This window comes from Procambarus clarkii, chromosome 4 (genome assembly GCF_040958095.1).
Source record: "Procambarus clarkii isolate CNS0578487 chromosome 4, FALCON_Pclarkii_2.0, whole genome shotgun sequence".
NCBI classification, from domain to species: domain Eukaryota; kingdom Metazoa; phylum Arthropoda; class Malacostraca; order Decapoda; family Cambaridae; genus Procambarus; species Procambarus clarkii.
The window spans coordinates 9801754-9822870 of record NC_091153.1 but is presented as its reverse complement, the minus strand read 5'-3'; the positions used below and the strand labels follow the sequence as shown (position 1 = coordinate 9822870).

Here is a 21117-nt window from a genome sequence, read left to right as displayed (position 1 = left end):
ATTATTTTATTTTACTATATTATATTTTATTTTTTTATTTTATTTTATTTCATTTTATTTTATTGTTTATTTTGTTTTATTTATGCATATTCTGCTTTTTAATGCAGAACATCCACCATAGAAGTGCCCCCTTGTTAAATTGTGTAAAGCCTAACCTGTACTGTGAAGACTTACATGTCACTATTGACCTGAAACGTATTTTCCTTTAATATTTTCTCTGTATTCATGTGCCGCCACTGCTGTTTACAGATAGAGTTGAATGCATTTTGATATGCTCTAAGATACCAATCACGCACCACTATCCGTCAGCCACTGTAGTCGACTCTCGCAGCTCTCGTGAGCCTGGAGTCGTAAATTTACAATGGTTGTTGTTCATCGTCAGTTTACAATTCACATTAATTTTTGCTGGCTGCCAAATCATCCAAAAAATGATTTGGCAGAAATGACGTTGCTTTATTGACAAGCAACTATCTCTGGCTTGTGCTTCAGTTCATGTTATAGAGACACCGTTCTCTGTGAACCGTACTCTCTGTAAACCGTTTTCTGTGATGACTAGGAACACCTACCTGGCAAGTGACGCAGTGGTAGTGAACCAGAGAGTACAAATGAATGAGAGAGAGAGAGAGAGAGCGAGAGAGCGAGGGAACGAGAGAGAGAGAGAGAGAGAGAGAGCGAGAGAGAGAGAGAGAGAGAGAGAGAGAGAGAGAGAGAGAGAGAGAGAGAGAGAGAGAGAGAGAGAGAGAGAGAGAGAGAGAGAGAGAGAGAGCGAGAGAGAGAGAGAGAGAGAGAGAGAGAGAGAGAGAGAGAGAGAGAGAGAGAGAGAGAGAGAGAGAGAGAGAGAGAGAGAGAGAGAGGGAGAGAGAGAGAGAGAGAGAGAGAGAGAGAGAGAGAGAGAGAGAGAGAGAGAGAGAGAGAGAGAGAGAGAGAGAGAGAGAGAGAGAGCGAGAGAGCGAGAGAGCGAGAGAGAGAGAGAGAGAGAGAGAGAGAGAGAGAGAGAGAGAGAGAGAGAGAGAGCGAGAGAGCGAGAGAGCGAGAGAGCGAGAGAGAGAGAGAGAGAGAGAGAGAGAGAGAGAGAGAGAGAGAGAGAGAGAGAGAGAGAGAGAGAGAGAGGGACGGACGGACGGACGGACGGACGGACAGACAGACAGACAGACAGACAGACAGACAGACAGACAGACAGACAGACAGACAGACAGACACAGACGTGACTTATTGTAGCAGGTGTTCTGTGGTTAATGTTCACCCCATCACACACACGCTAAACACACACACACACACACACACACACACACACACAAATTGTTGCATAGCCACATTAGGAGAAAAACAACAGTAAAGGAACAGGTTATGAGATTAAGGATAGGGGCGGAAGGATTCACTACAAATGACAAGGAAGTGTGTGAGGAATTGAATAAGAAATTCCAGGAGGTCTTCACCTTAGAACAAGGAGAAATTCCAGAGGTAAGTGAGGGAATAGCTAACCAGGAACCACTGGAAGAGTTTGAGATTACCAGTGGGGAAGTAAGGAAGTGTTTACTAGAGTTGGACGTGACGAAGGCTATAGGCCCAGATGGAATCTCCCCTTGGGTTCTAAAGGAAGGAGCAAGAGAACTGAGCCTACCACTCTCCATAGTGTATAACAAATCACTGGCAACAGGGGAACTGCCAGATACTTGGAAAGCAGCTAACGTAGTCCCGATATACAAGAAAGGGGATAGACAGGAGGCACTGAACTACAGGCCAGTGTCCCTAACCTGCATACCATGCAAGCTGATGGAGAAGATTGTGCGAAAAAAACTAGTGGAGCATCTGGAGCGAAGGAACTTTGTAACACAGCATCAACATGGGTTCAGGGATGGCAGGTCCTGCCTCACAGGGTTACTTGAATTCTACGACCAGGCAACAAAAATAAGGCAAGAAAGAGAAGGGTGGGCAGACTGCATATTTTTGGATTGTCAGAAAGCCTTTGATACAGTGCCACACAAGAGGCTAGTGCGAAAGTTGGAGATGCAGGCTGGAGTGAGAGGGAAGGTACTCCGGTGGATAGAGGAATACCTAAGCAACAGGAGACAACGAGTCTGTGTGAGGGGTGAAGTCTCAGATTGGCGAGACGTCACAAGTGGAGTCCCGCAGGGGTCAGTCCTCGGACCTATACTGTTTCTGGTATATGTAAATGATCTCCCAGAGGGTATAGATTCGTTCCTCTCAATGTTTGCCGACGATGCAAAAATTATGAGGAGGATTGAAACAGAGGATGATAGTAGGAGGCTACAAGATGACCTGGATAGACTGAGTGAATGGTCCAACAAATGGCTGTTGAAGTTCAACCCGAGTAAATGCAAAGTAATGAAACTAGGCAGTGGAAACAGGAGGCCAGGCACAGGATACAGAATAGGAGATGAAGTACTTAATGAAACAGACAGAGAGAAAGATCTAGGAGTTGATATCACACCAAACCTGTCTCCTGAAGCCCACATAAAGAGAATAACGTCTGCGGCATATGCGAGGCTGGCTAACATCAGAACGGCGTTCAGGAACCTGTGTAAGGAATCATTCAGAATCTTGTACACCACATATGTAAGACCAATCCTGGAGTATGCGGCCCCAGCATGGAGCCCGTACCTTGTCAAGCACAAGACGAAGCTGGAAAAAGTCCAAAGGTATGCTACTAGACTAGTCCCAGAACTAAGAGGCATGAGTTATGAGGAAAGGCTGCGGGAAATGCACCTCACGACACTGGAAGACAGAAGAGTAAGGGGGGACATGATCACAACCTACAAAATCCTCAGGGGAATCGACCGGGTAAACAAGGACGAACTTTTCAACACTGGTGGGACGCGAACAAGGGGACACAGGTGGAAGCTGAGTACCCAAATGAGCCACAGAGACGTTAGAAAGAACTTTTTCAGTGTCAGAGTAGTTAGCAAATGGAATGCATTAGGAAGTGATGTGGTGGAGGCTGACTCCATTCACAGTTTCAAATGTAGATATGATAGAGCCCAATAGGCTCAGGAATCTGTACACCAGTTGATTGACGGTTGAGAGGCGGGACCAAAGAGCCAGAGCTCAACCCCCGCAAGCACAATTAGGTGAGTACAATTAGGTGAGTACACACACACACACACACACACACACACACGTGGCACGAGGTTGTGTCTCACTGTGCTTCTGTGTACTCACCCACCAGTACCAACCCAGCTGTACCCACCAGTACCCACCCAGCTGTACCCACCCACCAGTACTCACCCACCAGTACTCACCCAGCTGTAGCCACCCACCAGTACCCACCCACCAGTACTCACCCAGCTGTACCCACCAGTACCCACCCACCAGTACTCACCCAGCTGTACCCACCAGTACCCACCCACCAGTACCCACCCACCAGTACCCACCCAGCTGTACCCACCCACCAGTACCCACCCACCAGTACTCACCCAACTGTACCCACCCACCAGTACCCACCCAGCTGTACCCACCTAGCTGTACCCACCCACCAGTACTCACCCACCAGTACCCACCCACCAGTACCCACCCACCAGTACCCACCCACCAGTACTCACCCACCAGTACCCACCAGTACCCACCCACCAGTACCCACCCACCAGTACCCACCCACCAGTACTCACCCACCAGTACCCACCCACCAGTACTCACCCAGCTGTACCCACCCACCAGTACCCACCCACCAGTACTCACCCAGCTGTACCCACCCACCAGTACCCACCCACCAGTACCCACCCAGCTGTACCCACCCAGCTGTACCCACTCACCAGTACCCACCAACCAGTACCCACCCAACTGTACCCACCCACCAGTACTCACCCACCAGTACCCACCCACCAGTACTCACCCAGCTGTACTTACCCAGCTGTACTCATCCACCAGTACCCACCCAGTTGTACCCACCCAGCTGTACCCACCCACCAGTACCCACCCACCAGTACCCACCCAGCTGTACCCACCCAGCTGTACCCACCCACCAGTACCCACCCAGCTGTACCCACCCACCAGTACCCACCCACCAGTACCCACCCACCAGTACCCACCCTGGTCATAAACCTTATCTTACTTTATCTAAACCTTATGAATCTTATCATAAACAACAATCTAAAAAAAAACCCACTTCATTCTGAGAGGACACTTCTATATTGACCAGGGTCAACAAAATTGCTCTCAAGTTGACTATTTCCTTAACAGCATGAACTCCTGTATGCTAATCCTCACAATCACCAAGCCCACCCGAGTCACTCAAACATCTGCCACTACCTTGGACCACATATGGACTAACATAACAGCTCCCCTTGTATCTGGTATAATCTATGACAGAACAACTGACCACTATCCTACCTTTCTCATAGCAAAAATGGACTTAACACCACCAGAAAGCAAGAAACTTACATTCAAGATACACAGTGAATCAGCAATAGGCAACCTTACAAATGCACTTCACAATATTAACTGGGAATCTGAATTCAATAATACTCAGAATATAAATTCATTTGCTAACCTCTTCCTCTCCAAAACTCTAAGCCTCTACAACACTTATTGTCCCCTCCGTACCAAGCAAGTAACTGACAAAAGAATAAAAATCCGTGGCTCACAAGTGGCATATTCATATCAATCAACAAAAAACATGAATATGAAAAGACACTTAGGATTGGTCTAGTTACGAAGGAAGTAGTTAAAAGGTACTCATCAATGCTTACCAGTATCACAAGAAAGGCAAAACATTCATATTATGAGAATAGATTCAATGAAGCTAAAGGCAACATGAAAAGTACATGGAAAACCATCTCTAGTTTCCTAGGCACTAAACAACATTCACATAACCAGATAAATAAAGATGGCTATACACCGTCAACTGATTTAGAAATGGCAAATGAATTTAATAGCTTCTTTTCATCAGTTGGTGCTAACCTTGCCAGAAAAATCCAACAGACTCAGACACATATTAACACATATCTCTCAGGCAGCTATCCAAACTCTCTTCTCCTTTCACTAGTCAGCCCTACAGATGTGTCCATCATACACTCACTAAAAACCAAGGCAGGGAATATCAGTGAAATTCCATCCATTGTATACAAGAGCGCCTCCCATGCCCTTGCGCCACCTTGCTCTGTTGTTCAACAAATCTATAGAGAGTCATACCTTCCCTGATATCCTTAAAAAAGCAAGAGTAACGCCTGTTCATAAAGGAGGTAATCCGGCAGACATAAACAATTATAGACCAATATCAAACCTACCCATTCTATCAAAAATATTTGAAAATATTATCTACAAACAGCTCTATTCCTACCTCGTAAAATTCAACATACTCAGCTCCTGTCAGTTTGGCTTCCGGTCCCAAAGATGCAATTATTAGTCTCCTTGATGTAATTTACTCAGCCCTTGACAAAAATGAGTTTACGATTGGACTCTTCATTGACCTGAGAAAAGCCTGTAATACTGTTAATCACAACTACCTGTTACTTAAACTCCATCATTATGGAATCTGAGGCCTTGCCCTGGACTATATCCGATCCTATCTTAGTGACAGACACCAATGTGTAGCCATCAATGATATAACCTCTCCCACTCTACCAATAACCGTTGGAGTGCCACAGGGCAGCATCTTGGGACCTCTCACATTTCTTATATATATCAATGATCTGCCTAATGTCTCTAATATTCTTAAACCTATACTGTTTGCTGATGATACTACTCCTCATCTATTCAGACCCCAACCCACATACACTAAATAATGTTGTGAATAATGAATTAAAAATAGTCCACTTATGGATGTCAACTAACAAACTAACACTAAACATGGAAAAGACGTACTACATCTTATTTGGAAGCAAATCATCGAATGCAATTCAGCTACAGATAGACAACATTAACATCAGTAATAAAAATGATGGAAAGTTTCTTGGCCTATTCCTAGACAAGAGACTCAATTTCAGCACCCACATTCAACACATAACTAAGAAAGTCTCTAAAACAGTGGGTATACTCTCCAAAATCAGATATTATGTTCCTAACTCTGCTCTCCTCTCACTATATTATGCACTAATCTATCCCTATTTTAATTATGGTATCTGTGCATGGGGGTCAACCACTGCAAACCACCTCAAGCCCATCATCACCCAGCAAAAATCTGCTATCAGAATAATAACAAACTCTGCTTTCAGACAACACTCAGCCCCCTTGTTTAAATCCCTTAATATGCTAAACTTTAACTCACTCCACACATTCTCTTGTGTCAACTACATTTACAAAACCCTGTTTTTAAACGCAAACCATTCTCTGAAACTCTCCCTGGACAGATGTAATAGGACCCATTATCACCACACCAGAAATAAATATCTCTTTGATATCCCCAGGGTCAAACTTAATCTGTGTAAACACTCTATGCAAATAATGGGACCTAGTCTATAGAACTCACTCCCTAATGAATTGAAAAGCTGTCAAAATTTTGCCTCATTCAAAAACAAAAACAAAAAGTACCTAATTTCATCTTCATAGTTTCCTACACTGAGCTTTAAATTTGCTCTGTATCTAGTGTTACCCAATCTCCCAATCTTTATGTACTTAATCCAAGCAACTTTATCATTGTGTTCATTGCTGTCTTCTTTTATATGCTAGCCATATGCTGTATTGTGCCTATTAATTTTTGGTTCTAGTAATTTTCTCGTTATAGTTATATGAATCCAGTTGTAATAGCCTTCCTTACAGCTTCTGCACGATGTGCGTTCAGTCTGTACGCAGCAGCAGCCGCCGTCTTGGTGTTATGTACCTTGGTATTGTGTAACAAAATTTAAAATTAAATAGAGTAAATTAGGTAAATAGCAAGTGTGATGTGTCAGCCATCGCTACACCGGGGCTCCGGTATCACGTCTTCTGTGCAACAAAGTCAATGACTGATTGAAGCAAAAGCAACGTCTCACTACACCCTCAAGGGGAAGGACGGTTCAATAATGTACATATATATTAAAAGCAAACTGGGTTTCCTCAATGCACTGTCCCATCACACCTGTTATCCACATACCGAATACATACACTGTAATTTCCTCAGTACTTATTGTGCATACGAAGGTTTTCTCTAGAATGAAAGAACTGTTTTAGTGGGCATCCTTGATCCCAGGACCATACACATTCAGGTTACTTATTGGCAAAAGAAATGGAAGCAACATGTGAAAAATTAGATACAAAGAACAAAAGTTTCGTAGCTGATAATTTTACTAACTAAAGCAGTTCAGCTTTCAGTGGCAGCAGCGGCAGCAGGATCAGTATTGTAAGACACAGCAGAAGCAGCAGAAGCAGCAGTAGCAGCAGCAGCAGCAGCAGCAGCAGCAGCAGCAGCAGCAGCAGCAGCAGCAGCAGCAGCAGCAGCGGCCATGTCAGCAGCGAGGGCAGGGCGCCTGTGGGTGGCGGCGGTCTTCCTCACGCACCAAGTGTTCGCGCACCAGGTGACGGCTGACGCAGGTGAGTCAAGCTCTCCTTGTAACAATTCATTATCATGCTCTGAGGTTGGCTTTATTGTGCTCTCTAAATATTAAATCTTCTGACATTGTTATTTCTCGGCAAAAATCGGTGACTTCAATGAAGTCAGGGTTCTTGCGTGCTGCTGAAGTAATTGCAATCTCCCGTCTATGAACATCATGTTGTTTTCATACAACATGATGCAGTCAGCATAATGCTGACTGTAGACCTCCGCAGCATTATCCTAGCAGTGTCTGTAGTGGTTATTAAGCAGGATGAATAAAATCAACAACCACTTGTAGTCATTCACTGTAAGGCAGCAGGGCCGGGTGAGGTCAGCCCTGGACCGTTGTGCAGCTTTGCTTGCCTGCTGACTTCATCTTTGCTTGCCTGCTGACTTGATCTCTGCGGACAGTAGAGGGATAGACAGCGTAGCTTAAACCTTTAGGTTTGAAAACGTTTAAGCTGCGGTCTTAAGGCGTTCTAATGGGGAAAAATAAACTCTGCGGTCTTAAGGAATTGTTATGGAGAAAAAGTTTAAGCTGCGGTGTTAAGGAGTTCTTATGGCCACAATTCATCACTTATGTTAGAAAATATACTTTTTGATCTTAAGGAAAATCTCATAAGGAAAATATGCTCGCTTGTGTTAAGAAATTCTTATGTAGAAAAATATACTTGTCATAGTAAGGAATTCTTATGACAAAAAATATCGTCTGTACTTTACCAAGTCCATTTTCAGAGAATATGTTCATCAGGAGTTTGTTAAGTAATTCCCATGCAGTATCAGATGTTCTTGGACCCAGATCTACACGTTTATAAGTGCAGTTTCGCAACTGATAGTCCAATTTCCCTGAAATTTAAAACCGCTTTATTTCGGACGTAGTAAACGAGATAAAGCTAGTTATCGAGCTCTAGCTCTTGTCTCCCGCCTTAGTTCACTCTTATATCATGGCTACTAATAGCCCAGTTTTCGCACAGTTGAAAACAGTCATATTTCAGACATAGCATGAAAAGAAAATAGTGTTACCGAGTTTCAACTCCCATCTTCTGTCTTAGTTTTCTCTCGTAACTTTGTTATTTAACATCCCAAATTCCCCGAGATTTAAAACGGCTGTATTTAGGACATAGTAAAAAGATCAATTTAGTTACCGAGCTCAGGCTCTTGTCTTCGCCTAATTATTTATTGTAAGTTCGTTATTAACAGATTAATTCACATAAGAATTAAAGCAGTTTTTTTAAACGAATTAAAATAAGAAAAAAGAGTTACCGAGTTTCACCTCTTGTCAGCACTGTGGAGAAATGCCCGACAGACCACTGGAACATTATCTAACACAGTGCACAGTTACAAACCCATTAAGATTTCAACATAGATTCAACAGAGCAGAAGAAGTTGTTAAACACATATGGCAAAATCTTACTGAAGCGACCATACGAGTCATAAATACTCATACTCCGCCCAAGTAAAACAGAAACAAGCAACACTTAGTGGGCCAGCCAGAGGCTTAGGGCCCGCGCAGGAATATCCCTGCAAAAAAAAAACTCTTGTCTCCCGCCATAGTTCATTCTTGTATTTTCGCTATTACCAGTTCAATTTCCTTAAGAATCAAAATATAGTTATTTCATACCCATTAAGAACAAATGAAATGGTTACCAAGCTCTGGCTCTTGCCCCTCTGCCTTTGTTCAATGATCGCCAAAACACAGTTATTTCAACAACAAGAGTCCAGCTCTCAACCGTTTATCAAAGTAAACGTGTTTCCCAGATTAAAGTCCATTCTTATCATTGTAGGTAAACATGAGTCAAAACCTGACCTTCGATACACATGTGTAAATAAACACTCGCCAGGTATGGATAACCTCCCATAACAGACTTTATCTCTCTCTCTCCCCTTCCTCCACCTTCCCCCTGACCCCCCTCCTGGCCACTCCTGCCTCCTCCTCAATCATCACACACACTCCAGTCCGCTCACTTACCTCCTCCCTTCCTCATCCCCCCCCACCACTCAGCACTGTGGAGAAATGCCCAACAGACCACCAGATGTGGTTATCTAACACAGTGCAGAGTTAGAAACCCATTAAGATTTTAAATTAGATTCTACAGAGCAGAAGTTGTTAAACACATGGGGGCAAAATCTTATTGAAGTGACCATACGAGTCATAAATACTCATACTCCGCCTAAGTAAAACAGAAACAAGCAGCACTTCGTGGGCCAGATAGAGGCTTAGGGCCCGCGCAGGAACATCATTGCCCCCAAAAATAATAAATTACAACATAAACAAACTTTCCATGCGCCCTTATCGTCCCCCCTCATCTCCCCCCTACATCCCCTGCACCTCACCCCCTTCCCCAACTCTACCCATACCTCCCCCCTCTCCAGATCTCTTCTCAACTCTGCCCTCGAGATTTTAAATTTGTTTTCGCATCTCTCATTTCACCCGTTCTTCATCTATCTCTTGGTAATGTTCTATTATTATCTGTTCCATGAGACGAAATGGCATGGAACATAAAATAACTAAATTTTATTCTATATATAACTATATTCTCATAAATTAACTATATTTTAATTCTTAAGGAAATTTAACTGCTAATAGCGAAAATACAAAAGTGAACTATGGCGGGAGACAAAAGTTGAAACTCGGTAACTCTATTTTCTTTTCTTAATGTGTCTGAAAAAAATATGTTTTAATTCTTAGGGGAATTAATCTGTTAATAACGAACTTACAAGAGCCAATTAAGGAGGGGACAAGAGCCGGAGCTCTGTAACTGAATTTATATATTTTCCTACGTTCGAAATACAACGGTTTTAAATATCAAGGGATTTGGAGTGTTAGTAGCGAAACTACACTTATAAACGTATAGAGTTGGGTTCAAGAACTAAGAGTTACGAGAGACAACTAAGACGGAGGACGGGAGCTGAAACGCGATAACCCAATTTTCTCTTCTCACAACGTCTGAAATATGACTGTTTTAAATTGCATAAAAATTGGGCTATTAATAACGATGATATATGAATGAACTTAGGCAGGGGGACAAGAGCCGGAGCTCGGTAACTATCCTTGTCTCGTTTACTACGTCCGAATTACAGCAGTTTTAAATTTTAGGGAAATTGGACTGTTTGTAGCGAAACTACACTTATAAACGTTTAGAGCTGGGCTCAAGAACTAACATCTGATACTGGGAATTACTTAACAAACTCCTAATGAACATATTCTCTGAAAATGGACTTGGTAAAGTACAGACGATATTTTTTGTCATAAGAATTCCTTAAGAATACAAGTATATTTTCTACATAAAAATTTCTTAACACAGAAGCGAGTATATTTTTCCTATGAGATTTTCCTTAAGATCAAAAAGAGTATATTTTCTAATATAAGTGATGAATTGTGGCCATAAGAACTCCTTAACACCGCAGCTTAAACATTTTCTCCATAACAATTCCTTAAGACCGCAGAGTTTATTTTTCCCCATAAGAACGCCTAAGACCGCAGCTTAAACGTTTTTCAACCCAAACAGTTTAAGCTACGCTGTCTGACTATTTGTTCATTTGATGCATCACGTTAGTGTGATTTCTGTGTATAATGATGTAAGGGCGAAGAGGGAGAACGGCCTAATGACATAGCTCGGGTGCAGGGGGGAGTTGTGTAAAACCCTGGTTTGTGCCTCGGAGAGGCTGCGAGATCCAGTAAGTTCACTAGAACTTCGGTTTCAACTCTTTTAACCCTGTCGTAGCTCAGTCGATTAAGGCAGTGTCTGGGATGCTCCCGGACGCAGGTTCGTACCCTCGTCACGGCCCTTGTGGATTTGTTCATTTGCTCATTTCATCTCTGCGGATCTACTGACATCATCTTTGTGGGCCTGCGGACCTCATCTCTGTGGACCTGCTGACTACATCCCTGTATGGCTGCTGACTTCACCTCTGCGGGCCTGCTGACTTCGTCTCTGCAGACGAAGGCCTGCTGATTTCATCTCTGCTGGCCAGCAGACTTCATCTCTGCGGACCTGCTGACTTCATCTTTGCGGGCCTGCTGACTTCATCTCTTTGGACCTGCTGACTTTATCTCTACAAACCTGCTGACTTCATCTCTTTGGACCTGCTGACTTTATCTCTACAAACCTGCTGACTTCATCTCTGCAGGCCTGCTGACTTGATCTTTGCGGCCTGCTGACTTAATTTCTGTTGGCCTGCTGACTTCATCTCTGACTAATGCCCAACTCTACCCGGTTTCAAACTATGTCCGTCCCTCTGGAAGAGGTGTATGTAGATCTAGGCCAGAGTAGGCAGAGTCGTTCAGTTATCGTTAACTGCAGATAATTGTCACTGTTTCCAATTAATGGCAAAATGACATTAGCGTTTCTGGAAAGTTCCTTCTACTGCTGATCTTATGTTAAGTCTCTCTCCCCGAAGTGGCAATAATACTGGTAGTTAAGACCAAGAACAGCTGTGGTCTTGAAATGGATATTGCAGAATCCTCTGATCGGGCATGACGTCTTGAACTATGAGCACCGCTGCAAGCGCTAGGAAAAAGGAAGCTATTGGGAGTCCGAAGTCGTTTGCTCCTGTACCCACCTGCATAGGAAAAAAAGAAAGAAACAGAAATAACAGGAATGGGGAGGTACATGAGATAAAGAGAAAGAGGAGGAGGGAGGAGAGAGACATGCTCAGATAGGAGATAGGGAATACCGTATTTGATGGCCTTGTATGATAAAACCACTTCTAATTATTAATGCCCAATTCAGTTCACGAAGTTTATCATAAATGTAACCTTAAATTCATGGGGCGTGAAGATGTGTGACACAAGAGGCTACGACACAATGCGTTACTACAACCCACTAACTGACCAGGTGCCCCCTTCAAAGCGTCACCTTGTCGTGGTGAGAGGCTCACGTATGACTCCCTGGGGCCGGTGAGGGGGTTGCCTTGGCCCCTCTTGGGTGTTAAACGTTCTAAGGTACACACCCGTTTATATTACTTCTAAGCTGCATCACTTATGAACCCATCCCTGCCCTTGTGTGGCAGTGCACAGTAGAAAGTTGTTTTCACATATCCATACATTAAAACATTGATTGTAACCATGATATATATGTGCTTCAGCCTACAGTTTAGACCTATTGTCTTATGTATGACCCTCTGTCCTGCGTGAGAGTGAATACCAGCATTATCCTCACTTTAATAAGACTATCAAAATCCTCAGATTAGGCAAAATTGTAATTAATTTTGTCAATAAAGATGTTAATAATAATAACTCGTTCGGGTCAACGGTCGCCCCACTGGAGGGGCCCCTCCAGCCCATTAGGGGCTGCCCTTGGTGGATAGTTAGGTGTCCAGGATCGGGTCGAAAAGGGAAAATGAGGTCTTTGCACCAGTGTTACATTTATGTTACAGTGTTACTTTTGCACCAGTGCTACATTATGATAAACTTCGTGAACTGAATTGGGCATTGATAATTAGAAGTGGTTTTATCATACAAGGCCATCAAAGAGGGTATTCCCTATCTCCTATCTGAGCATCAGATCTTTGCACCATTGTTAGTCTACTTGACTTAATCTACTCAACCCTTGAGAAAAGTGAGTTTCCGATTGGACTCTTCATCGACCTGAGGAAGGCCTTTGAAACTGTTACCATAACTACCTCTTACTTAAACTCCACCATTATGGAGTCTGTGGCCTTGCCCTAAACTATATCCGATCCTATCTTAGTGACAGTCACCAATGTGTAGCCATCAATGATATAACCTCTGCTACTCTACCTCAAACCGTAGGGGTGCCGCAGGGCAGCATCTTGGGACCTCTCATATTTCTTATATATATCAATGATCTGCCTAATGTCTCTAATATTCTTAAACCTATACTGTTTGCTGATGATACTACCCCTCATCTATTCAGACCCCAATCCACATACACTAAATAATGTTGTGAATAATGAATTAAAAATAGTCCACTTATGGATGTCAACTAACAAACTAACACTAAACATGGAAAAGACCTACTACATCTTATTTGGAAGTAAATCATCGAATGCAATTCAGCTACAGATAGACAACATAAACATCAGTAATAAAAATGATGGAAAATTTCTTGGCCTATTCCTAGACAAGAGACTCAACTTCAGCACCCACATTCAACACATATCTAAGAAAGTCTCTAAAACAGTTGGTATACTCTCCGAAATCAGATATTATGTTCCTAACTCTGCTCTCCTCTCACTATATTATGCACTAATCTATCCCTATCTTAATTATGGTATCTACCGTGCTCCTAAATACGGTGGTATTTACCGTGCTCCCTGATATCTGCCGCAGCTCTCCACAAGAGCTGCGGCCACCAGTAACGTCTCCACCTTTGACAGGAGCTGCAGTGAGGGACTACATCAAGGCGGGAGACTTCGCTGCGGCTAAAACCGCATTGGAATTGGACAGCTCACTTCTCAACTGGAGGGATACGGAAGGTAATTGTGTTGTTTCTATCTTCAGTTACCAACTCGGGCTCTTGTCTTTATTGACAGCACCCTCCTTCCCCACCACCAACTTCCAACTTCCAGTGTTACCATTGGCCACAGTTCCCTACACTCTGTGTTACTCTCAGTGACTGCACTTCCCTTCACTCTGTAACTATCAGTGGCCACACATCCCTACACCCTGTGTTACTATCAATTGCCACACTTCCCTACACCCTATGTTACTATCAGTATTTAAACTTCCCGACACTCTGTTACTATCAGTGTCCACACTTCCCTACATCATGTGTTACTATCAGTGTCCACACTTCCCTACACCATGTGTTGCTATCAGTGTCCACACTTCCCTACACCCTGTGTTACTATCAGTGTCCACACTTCCTTATATTCTGTGTTACTGTTACTTCTCTACACCCAGTGGTTACCCCCCCCCCCCACGTACCCACACTTCTCTACACCCAGTGGTACTATCAGTGACGTACTACAAATAGCAGTACTTATCTACACACAGTGTTAACGCCAGTGGCTACACTCTCCTACACATAGTGTTACTAATAGTGTTTACACCTCCCCCTTTTGTACCTTTAATAACAGTTAAAAATTGCATTGATATTAGTATTTTTTAGTAAATTTCTATTCATATAAATATTGAGGAACCTGCACAAATTCCTGTTCTTCTGCTTGTTCTTCTTCACGAACCAACACTGCTTTATTTTAAGTGCTAATTAACTATTTTTAATTTCTGATTTGCTTTGTTCATGGACCACGCAGGCATTAATGTATTTTCCTGCATGACTGTTACTAAGACTAACTGGATGACCTCGTTTCCCCAGAACAGTCAGGTGCCTTCCACTGTTGGTAGGGAAAATAATATTTTAGATTTAGTGTTAACTAACAGGGAAACAATTAATGACATCGAAATAGGGAGTGTGCTAGGAAACAGTGATCACAAAGAAATCAGATTTAGCATAGGATTGAATAGATCTGTACGAGAAAATTGTGTTAAAGTGCCAGATTTTCGGAAACCTAATTTTAATAGCCTATTTTTTTGTGTCAAATAGATTGGAAAGTCTTGGGCATAGGGGGTGGGCTGGTCTTGGAGCGAGACATGAAGCCAGCGATGGGTGATGTAAAAAAGGGATTTCAATGTGGATTCAAAATATAACTGATTTAAAAATATTCTAAGCTAAGCACAGGAACGTAGTATAACATTCACATTGAATAGATCGAATACTAATGACCCAAAATGGATAATAAAGAATCTGTAAAACCATATAGGTAGTAAAAACATAAATTAATAAATGATTCACAACTGTTTTACAAATGGCATTTCATGTTTAACAAATTTGCGGTCATTTTACTCCAGCATAGTTGAGGCAGTTGATAGTGGTAAGGTTTGTGATGTTGAGTACCTTGACTTTAGCAAGACTTTTGATACAGTACTACATGAACGACTGATTAAAAGATATAGGCTCATGGTATTGGGGGTGCTATATTAAGACGGATTAGGGCATGGCTAACGAAAGGAAACAAAGAGTTAATATAAATGGGATTAAGTCAGACTGGGAAAATGTTGTAAGTGGAGTGTCTCAAGGCTCTGTCCTGGGATCTCTGTTATTCATAATATATATAAATTATTTAGATTCAGGTTTGAGCACCAATATTTGCAAATTTGCCGACGATACAAAAATCGGAGGGAAATAAGCACGGAAAGAGATTCACTATCTCTTCAAGACAATCTAAATAGAGTTTTGAAATGGGCAAAAGATTGGCAGTTTAATGCTGACAAATGTAAGGTTTTGAGGTTAGGTAATGATGATAGAGTTACAAGATACGAGCTAGATGGTGTTGAGATTGCGAAGTCGGATTGCGAAAGGGATCTGGGACTTATGATTAATAAGAATTTAAAACCAAAAAATCAATGAATGAATAAATGTTCGTAATAAGGCAAATAAGACACTGGGATTTATTAATCGAAGCGTTAGAAATAAGACACCTGGTGTTGTTCTTTAGCTATAACTTGCTCTGGTTAGGCCCCATTTAGATTATGAAGCTCAGTTTTGGTCGTCGAACTATAGAATGGATATAAATACAATAGAACGCATCCAGCGTAGGATGATAGAGTTAATCCCCCAAATTAGAAACCTTTCATATGAAGAAAGATTGACAAAGCTTTAATTACATTCTCTAGAATTAGGGGTGACATGATATAGGTGTATAAGTGGATGAATGGGCATAACAAAGGGGGATATTAATAGGGCAATAAAAGTATCAACACATGACTGAACACGAAACAGGGGGTATAAATTGGATAAGTTTAGATTTAGGAAAGACATGGGTAATTACTGGTTCAGTAACAGGGTTTTGATTTGTGGAACCAATTACCACGTAATGTGGTGGAGGTGGGTTCCCTTGATTGTTTCAAACGTGAGTTGGACATGTGTATGAGTGGGACTGGGTGGTTATAAATAGGAACTGCCTCGTATGGGCAACTAGGCCTTCTGCAGTTACCTTCATTCTTATGTTCTTATGTTCTAATGTTCTTATGGTGTTAAGGGTCGGCAAGACATTTCTGTGTAGCATTCCTCTATCTCCAGGCATTTGAGGCTGAGGAATGAATTCCTTTTCACTAGCTTGTCGCGCCAAGCTCGTGTTCACCATAGTTTTAGCTTGTAGTTTAGTGTATTCGTTGGGAAGGCGATACTTATTGTAACGTGTTGTGTACAGGACAGGGTCTGCTCCACGTCTCTGCCATGTACGGGGCGTTGACCTTGGCTGAATTCATACTGGAAGCAACCGATCCTGTTTACCCCATAAATCTGGCTACCAAAACCACCGGTAAGTCAACTTTACCTTCTTTGACAGAATTAAATCACTCTAAAGATCACTTAAGATGAACATCCTATTGAATCTTATGTAAACATGTTTCCTTGCCAGTTCTATTGTCTTGTAGTAATAATTATATTCCGCAGCTACTGAAACACACACACACAGTTACGAGGAAAGGCTAAGGAATGAGTTACGAGGAAAGGCTAAGGGAGCTGAACCTCATAACCCTAGAAAACAGAAGAGTAAGGGGAGACATGATAACCACCTACAAAATTCTCAGGGCAATTGAGAGGGTGGACAAAGACAAACTCTTTAGCGAGGGTGGGACACGAACAAGGGGACACAGGTGGAATTTAGTACCCAGATGAGCCACAGAGACTTTATAAAGAATTTTTTCAGTGGCAGGGTAGTTAACAAATGGAATGCATTAAGTAGTGTTGTGGTGGAGGCTGACTCCATACACAGTTTCAAATGTAGATATGATAGAGCCCAATAGGCTCAGGAATCTGTACACCAGTTGATTGACAGTTGAGAGGCGGGACCAAAGAACCAAAGCTCAACCCCTGCAGGCACAAATAGGTGAGTACACACACACACACTCTGAGCTTTCCGTTCGGAGCATCTACCACCCACATCATCTACCACTCACAATATCTACCACTCTCAGCATCTACCATTCACATCACCTTCCACTAACAGTATCTCCCACTCACAGCATTTACACTCAGAACATCTACCACTCACACCACATACAACTCACAGCATCTACCACTTACAACATCTACCAATCACATCACCTTCCACTCACAGCATCTACCATTCACATCACTTTCCACTTACAACATCTATCACTCACAACATCTCCCACTCACAGCATCTACCAATCACAGCATCTACCACTCAAATCACCTTCATCTACATGCTGTGTTATATAGTGTTCATCTACATGCTGTGTTATGTAGCGTGTTCATCTACATGCGTACATTAAGTAATATGAAATTTAGTAGTATCTTGAATTGAGTAATTTATTACCTGATAATTGATGAAGTCAGCATTCACCAAGTAATTATTAAGTATTCTTTCAAGTTTTTTAATCTTGAAAATAATAACTTTTCCGTAGCGTGTGACTTGTCAGGAGAGACAAGTAGTAGCGATGTAGGCTTAGTTAGTTTTTTGTTTTAGTTTAGTTCATTTATTATGCACCCCATACCCATCTTGTGGGCGGTAGTGGAAAGGGTTACAGAGGCACATAATGGGCTTAGCGACGAATGTTTTTTTTTTTTAAACTTCTCGCTGTGTCACGCGTTTTTTGAGGTAAAATTTTTCAGAGTTTTAGTTCCCGCCGTGTCACATGATTTTCGGTACAATTTTTAGTTTCAGCTGCGTTCTTAAGGAGTTCTTATGGGGGAAAAATAAACTCTGAGGACTTAAGTCCTTGTTTTGAAAAATGTAATTCCCAGTATCAGATGTTAGTTATTGGTCCCAGCTCTATACGTTTATAAGTGTAGTTTCTCTACTAATAACCTAATTTTTCTCAGAATTTAAAACCGCTGTATTTCGGACGTAGTAAATAAAATCGAGTCAGTTACCGAGTTTCAGCTCCCGTCTTCCGTCTTTGTTTCCTTTACTAGTAACTAGTAACTAGTTAATAGTTACTGAATTAGGCTACTAGTAACTTCGCTACTAGTAGCCCAATTTTCGCCCAATTTAAAACAGTTATATTTCAGACATAGAAAAAGTAGAGTTACTGAGTTCTCATAAAGCACTTTAAATAGCTAGTTCAAATTTTCCTAACTTGCATTTCTGTTTATTAATTATTATGTTTAAAATATATTCTCTAATCTACTTTGTCTTAAACTATTCTCTGAACAACAATGCACTATCCTGTCTGACGTAACTTATAAAACTTTCCAAACTTACATAATGTATCTTATTTAAAACAGCATCTTATTCGCTCTGAAACATCAACTCTTTGTTTATTATTTATTTACCTAGACAACACTCTTTCACACTTAGTTACAACATTGAACTTTAATATTACATTCGCAAACGTATACAGACTTACATAAAATACCCCATGACGCAAACACTTTTACATAAATTTCATAATTACTTGCACATATATATATATGTCATAATCTCATCTACACATGCAATTACATTTACAAACTATCTTACTCTTATACAAATTCTTACAACTCTGACAAAAGACATACACTCTTACACAAACTATCACTACATATACAAACTCCCTATATATACGAAACATGTAGAAACTTACACACACATATAATTACATTCACAAACTTTTATACAACCTACACAAATACTCAGGTCACTAACTTACACAAACAAGCACAGATGTGCACATACACACTTTCTAAACTATTACAATATTGTACATACACAAGTTCTTTACAATCTAATACAAATCTATACAAATCACACAGGAGAGACGGCACTACATTGGGCAGCCAAGTACCAGAACGCTGAGCTGGTGAACCTGCTGTGTAATGCCCAGGACTCCAACACTGAGGCCTCAAGACTGACTGATGGTGAGATGACAACTTCCTGTGCCATGTTGGAGGTGGTGTGCATGTTGGAGGTGGTGTGCATGTTGGAGGTGGTGTGCATGTTGGAGGTGGTGCCCATGTTGGAGGTGGTGTGCATGTTGGAGGTGGTGTGCATGTTGGAGGTGGTGTGCATGTTGGAGGTGGTGCCCATGTTGGAGGTGGTGTGCATGTTGGAGGTGGTGTGCATGTTGGAGGTGGTGTGCATGTTGGAGGTGGTGCCCATGTTGGAGGTGGTGTGCATGTTGGAGGTGGTGTGCATGTTGGAGGTGGTGTGCATGTTGGAGGTGGTGTGTATGTTGGAGGTGGTGTGTATGTTGGAGGTGGTGTGCATGTTGGAGGTGGTGTGTATGTTGGAGGTGGTGTGTATGTTGGAGGTGGTGTGCATGTTGGAGGTGGTGTGTATGTTGGAGGTGGTGTGCATGTTGGAGGTGGTGTGTATGTTGGAGGTGGTGTGCATGTTGAAGGTGGTGTGCATGTTGGAGGTGGTGTGCATGTTGGAGGTGGTGTGCATGTTGGAGGTGGTGTGCATGTTGGAGGTGGTGTGCATGTTGGAGGTGGTGTGCATGTTGGAGGTGGTGTGTATGTTGGAGGTGGTGTGCATGTTGAAGGTGGTGTGCATGTTGGAGGTGGTGTGCATGTTGGAGGTGGTGTGCATGTTGGAGGTGGTGTGCATGTTGGAGGTGGTGTGCATGTTGGAGGTGGTGTGCATGTTGGAGGTGGTGTGCATGTTGGAGGTGGTGCCCATGTTGGAGGTGGTGCCCATGTTGGAGATGGTGTGCATGTTGAAGGTGGTGTGCATGTTGAAGGTGGTGTGCATGTTGGAGGTGGTGTGCATGTTGGAGGTGGTGTGCATGTTGGAGGTGGTGCCCATGTTGGAGGTGGTGCCCATGTTGAAGGTGGTGTGCATGTTGGAGGTGGTGTGCATGTTGGAGGTGGTGCCCATGTTGGAGGTGGTGTGCATGTTGGAGGTGGTGTGCATGTTGGAGGTGGTGTGCATGTTGGAGGTGGTGTGCATGTTGGAGGTGGTGCCCATGTTGGAGGTGGTGTGCATGTTGGAGGTGGTGTGCATGTTGAAGGTGGTGTGCATGTTGGAGGTGGTGTGCATGTTGGAGGTGGTGTGCATGTTGGAGGTGGTGCCCATGTTGGAGGTGGTGCCCATGTTGAAGGTGGTGTGCATGTTGGAGGTGGTGTGCATGTTGGAGGTGGTGTGCATGTTGGAGGTGGTGCCCATGTTGGAGGTGGTGCCCATGTTGGAGATGGTGTGCATGTTGGAGGTGGTGCCATGTTGGAGGTCGTGTTGGAGAGATCTTCGTGTTGGAGAGGTCTATATGCTTTAGATATAGATCAACACTTCGGTGAGTTCATGCATTACATTCCTTTCTTCATTTTGGAAATCTTCAGATTGGAGTAATCGTCATGGAGAGATCTCCATGTTGCGGAGATCGTCACATATGATTGGTTATCGTGTTGGGGAGATTTTCATGTTGGAGAAATATCCTTGTTAGAGAGCGATGTCTGTTAGAGATATCTTAATTTTGGAGAGATTCTCATGTTGAAAAGAACACAATAGGCTCGGAACTTTGTGAACTTGTTGATGGAAAGTTGAGAGGCGGTGCCTAATAGGTGAACCATTTCCAATGCAAGATTAATTAGGTGAATACAATTAGGTGAGAATACGTCTGGGAGTATTTGGGATGTGTTCGGGTTTATCATCCAGCATGTTCTCTTCCTTTCATGTTTTGCACAGTAAATATATGTATGTACATTGACACCTGATCGTACGGGTACTTATATATAAGT

At 42.5% G+C, this 21117-nt stretch overlaps 1 protein-coding gene across 2 annotated transcripts in view; it reads left to right on the top strand.

Annotated features, from left to right (window-relative positions):
* The window catches only part of LOC123748750 (ankyrin repeat domain-containing protein 29), a 37821-nt gene that overhangs the window by 648 nt on the left and 16056 nt on the right, over nucleotides 1–21117 (top strand). The window contains exons 2-5 of one of the 2 annotated variants that reach the window (XM_069332881.1): nucleotides 7239–7464; nucleotides 13808–13906; nucleotides 16643–16753; nucleotides 19195–19299. In XM_069332881.1, the coding sequence (XP_069188982.1) occupies nucleotides 7377–7464; nucleotides 13808–13906; nucleotides 16643–16753; nucleotides 19195–19299 (403 nt within the window). In that variant the 5' untranslated portion in view covers nucleotides 7239–7376. Of the gene's footprint in view, nucleotides 1–7238; nucleotides 7465–13786; nucleotides 13907–16642; nucleotides 16754–19194; nucleotides 19300–21117 lie in introns of both variants that reach the window. The other variant, XM_069332877.1, reaches the window with a different exon arrangement.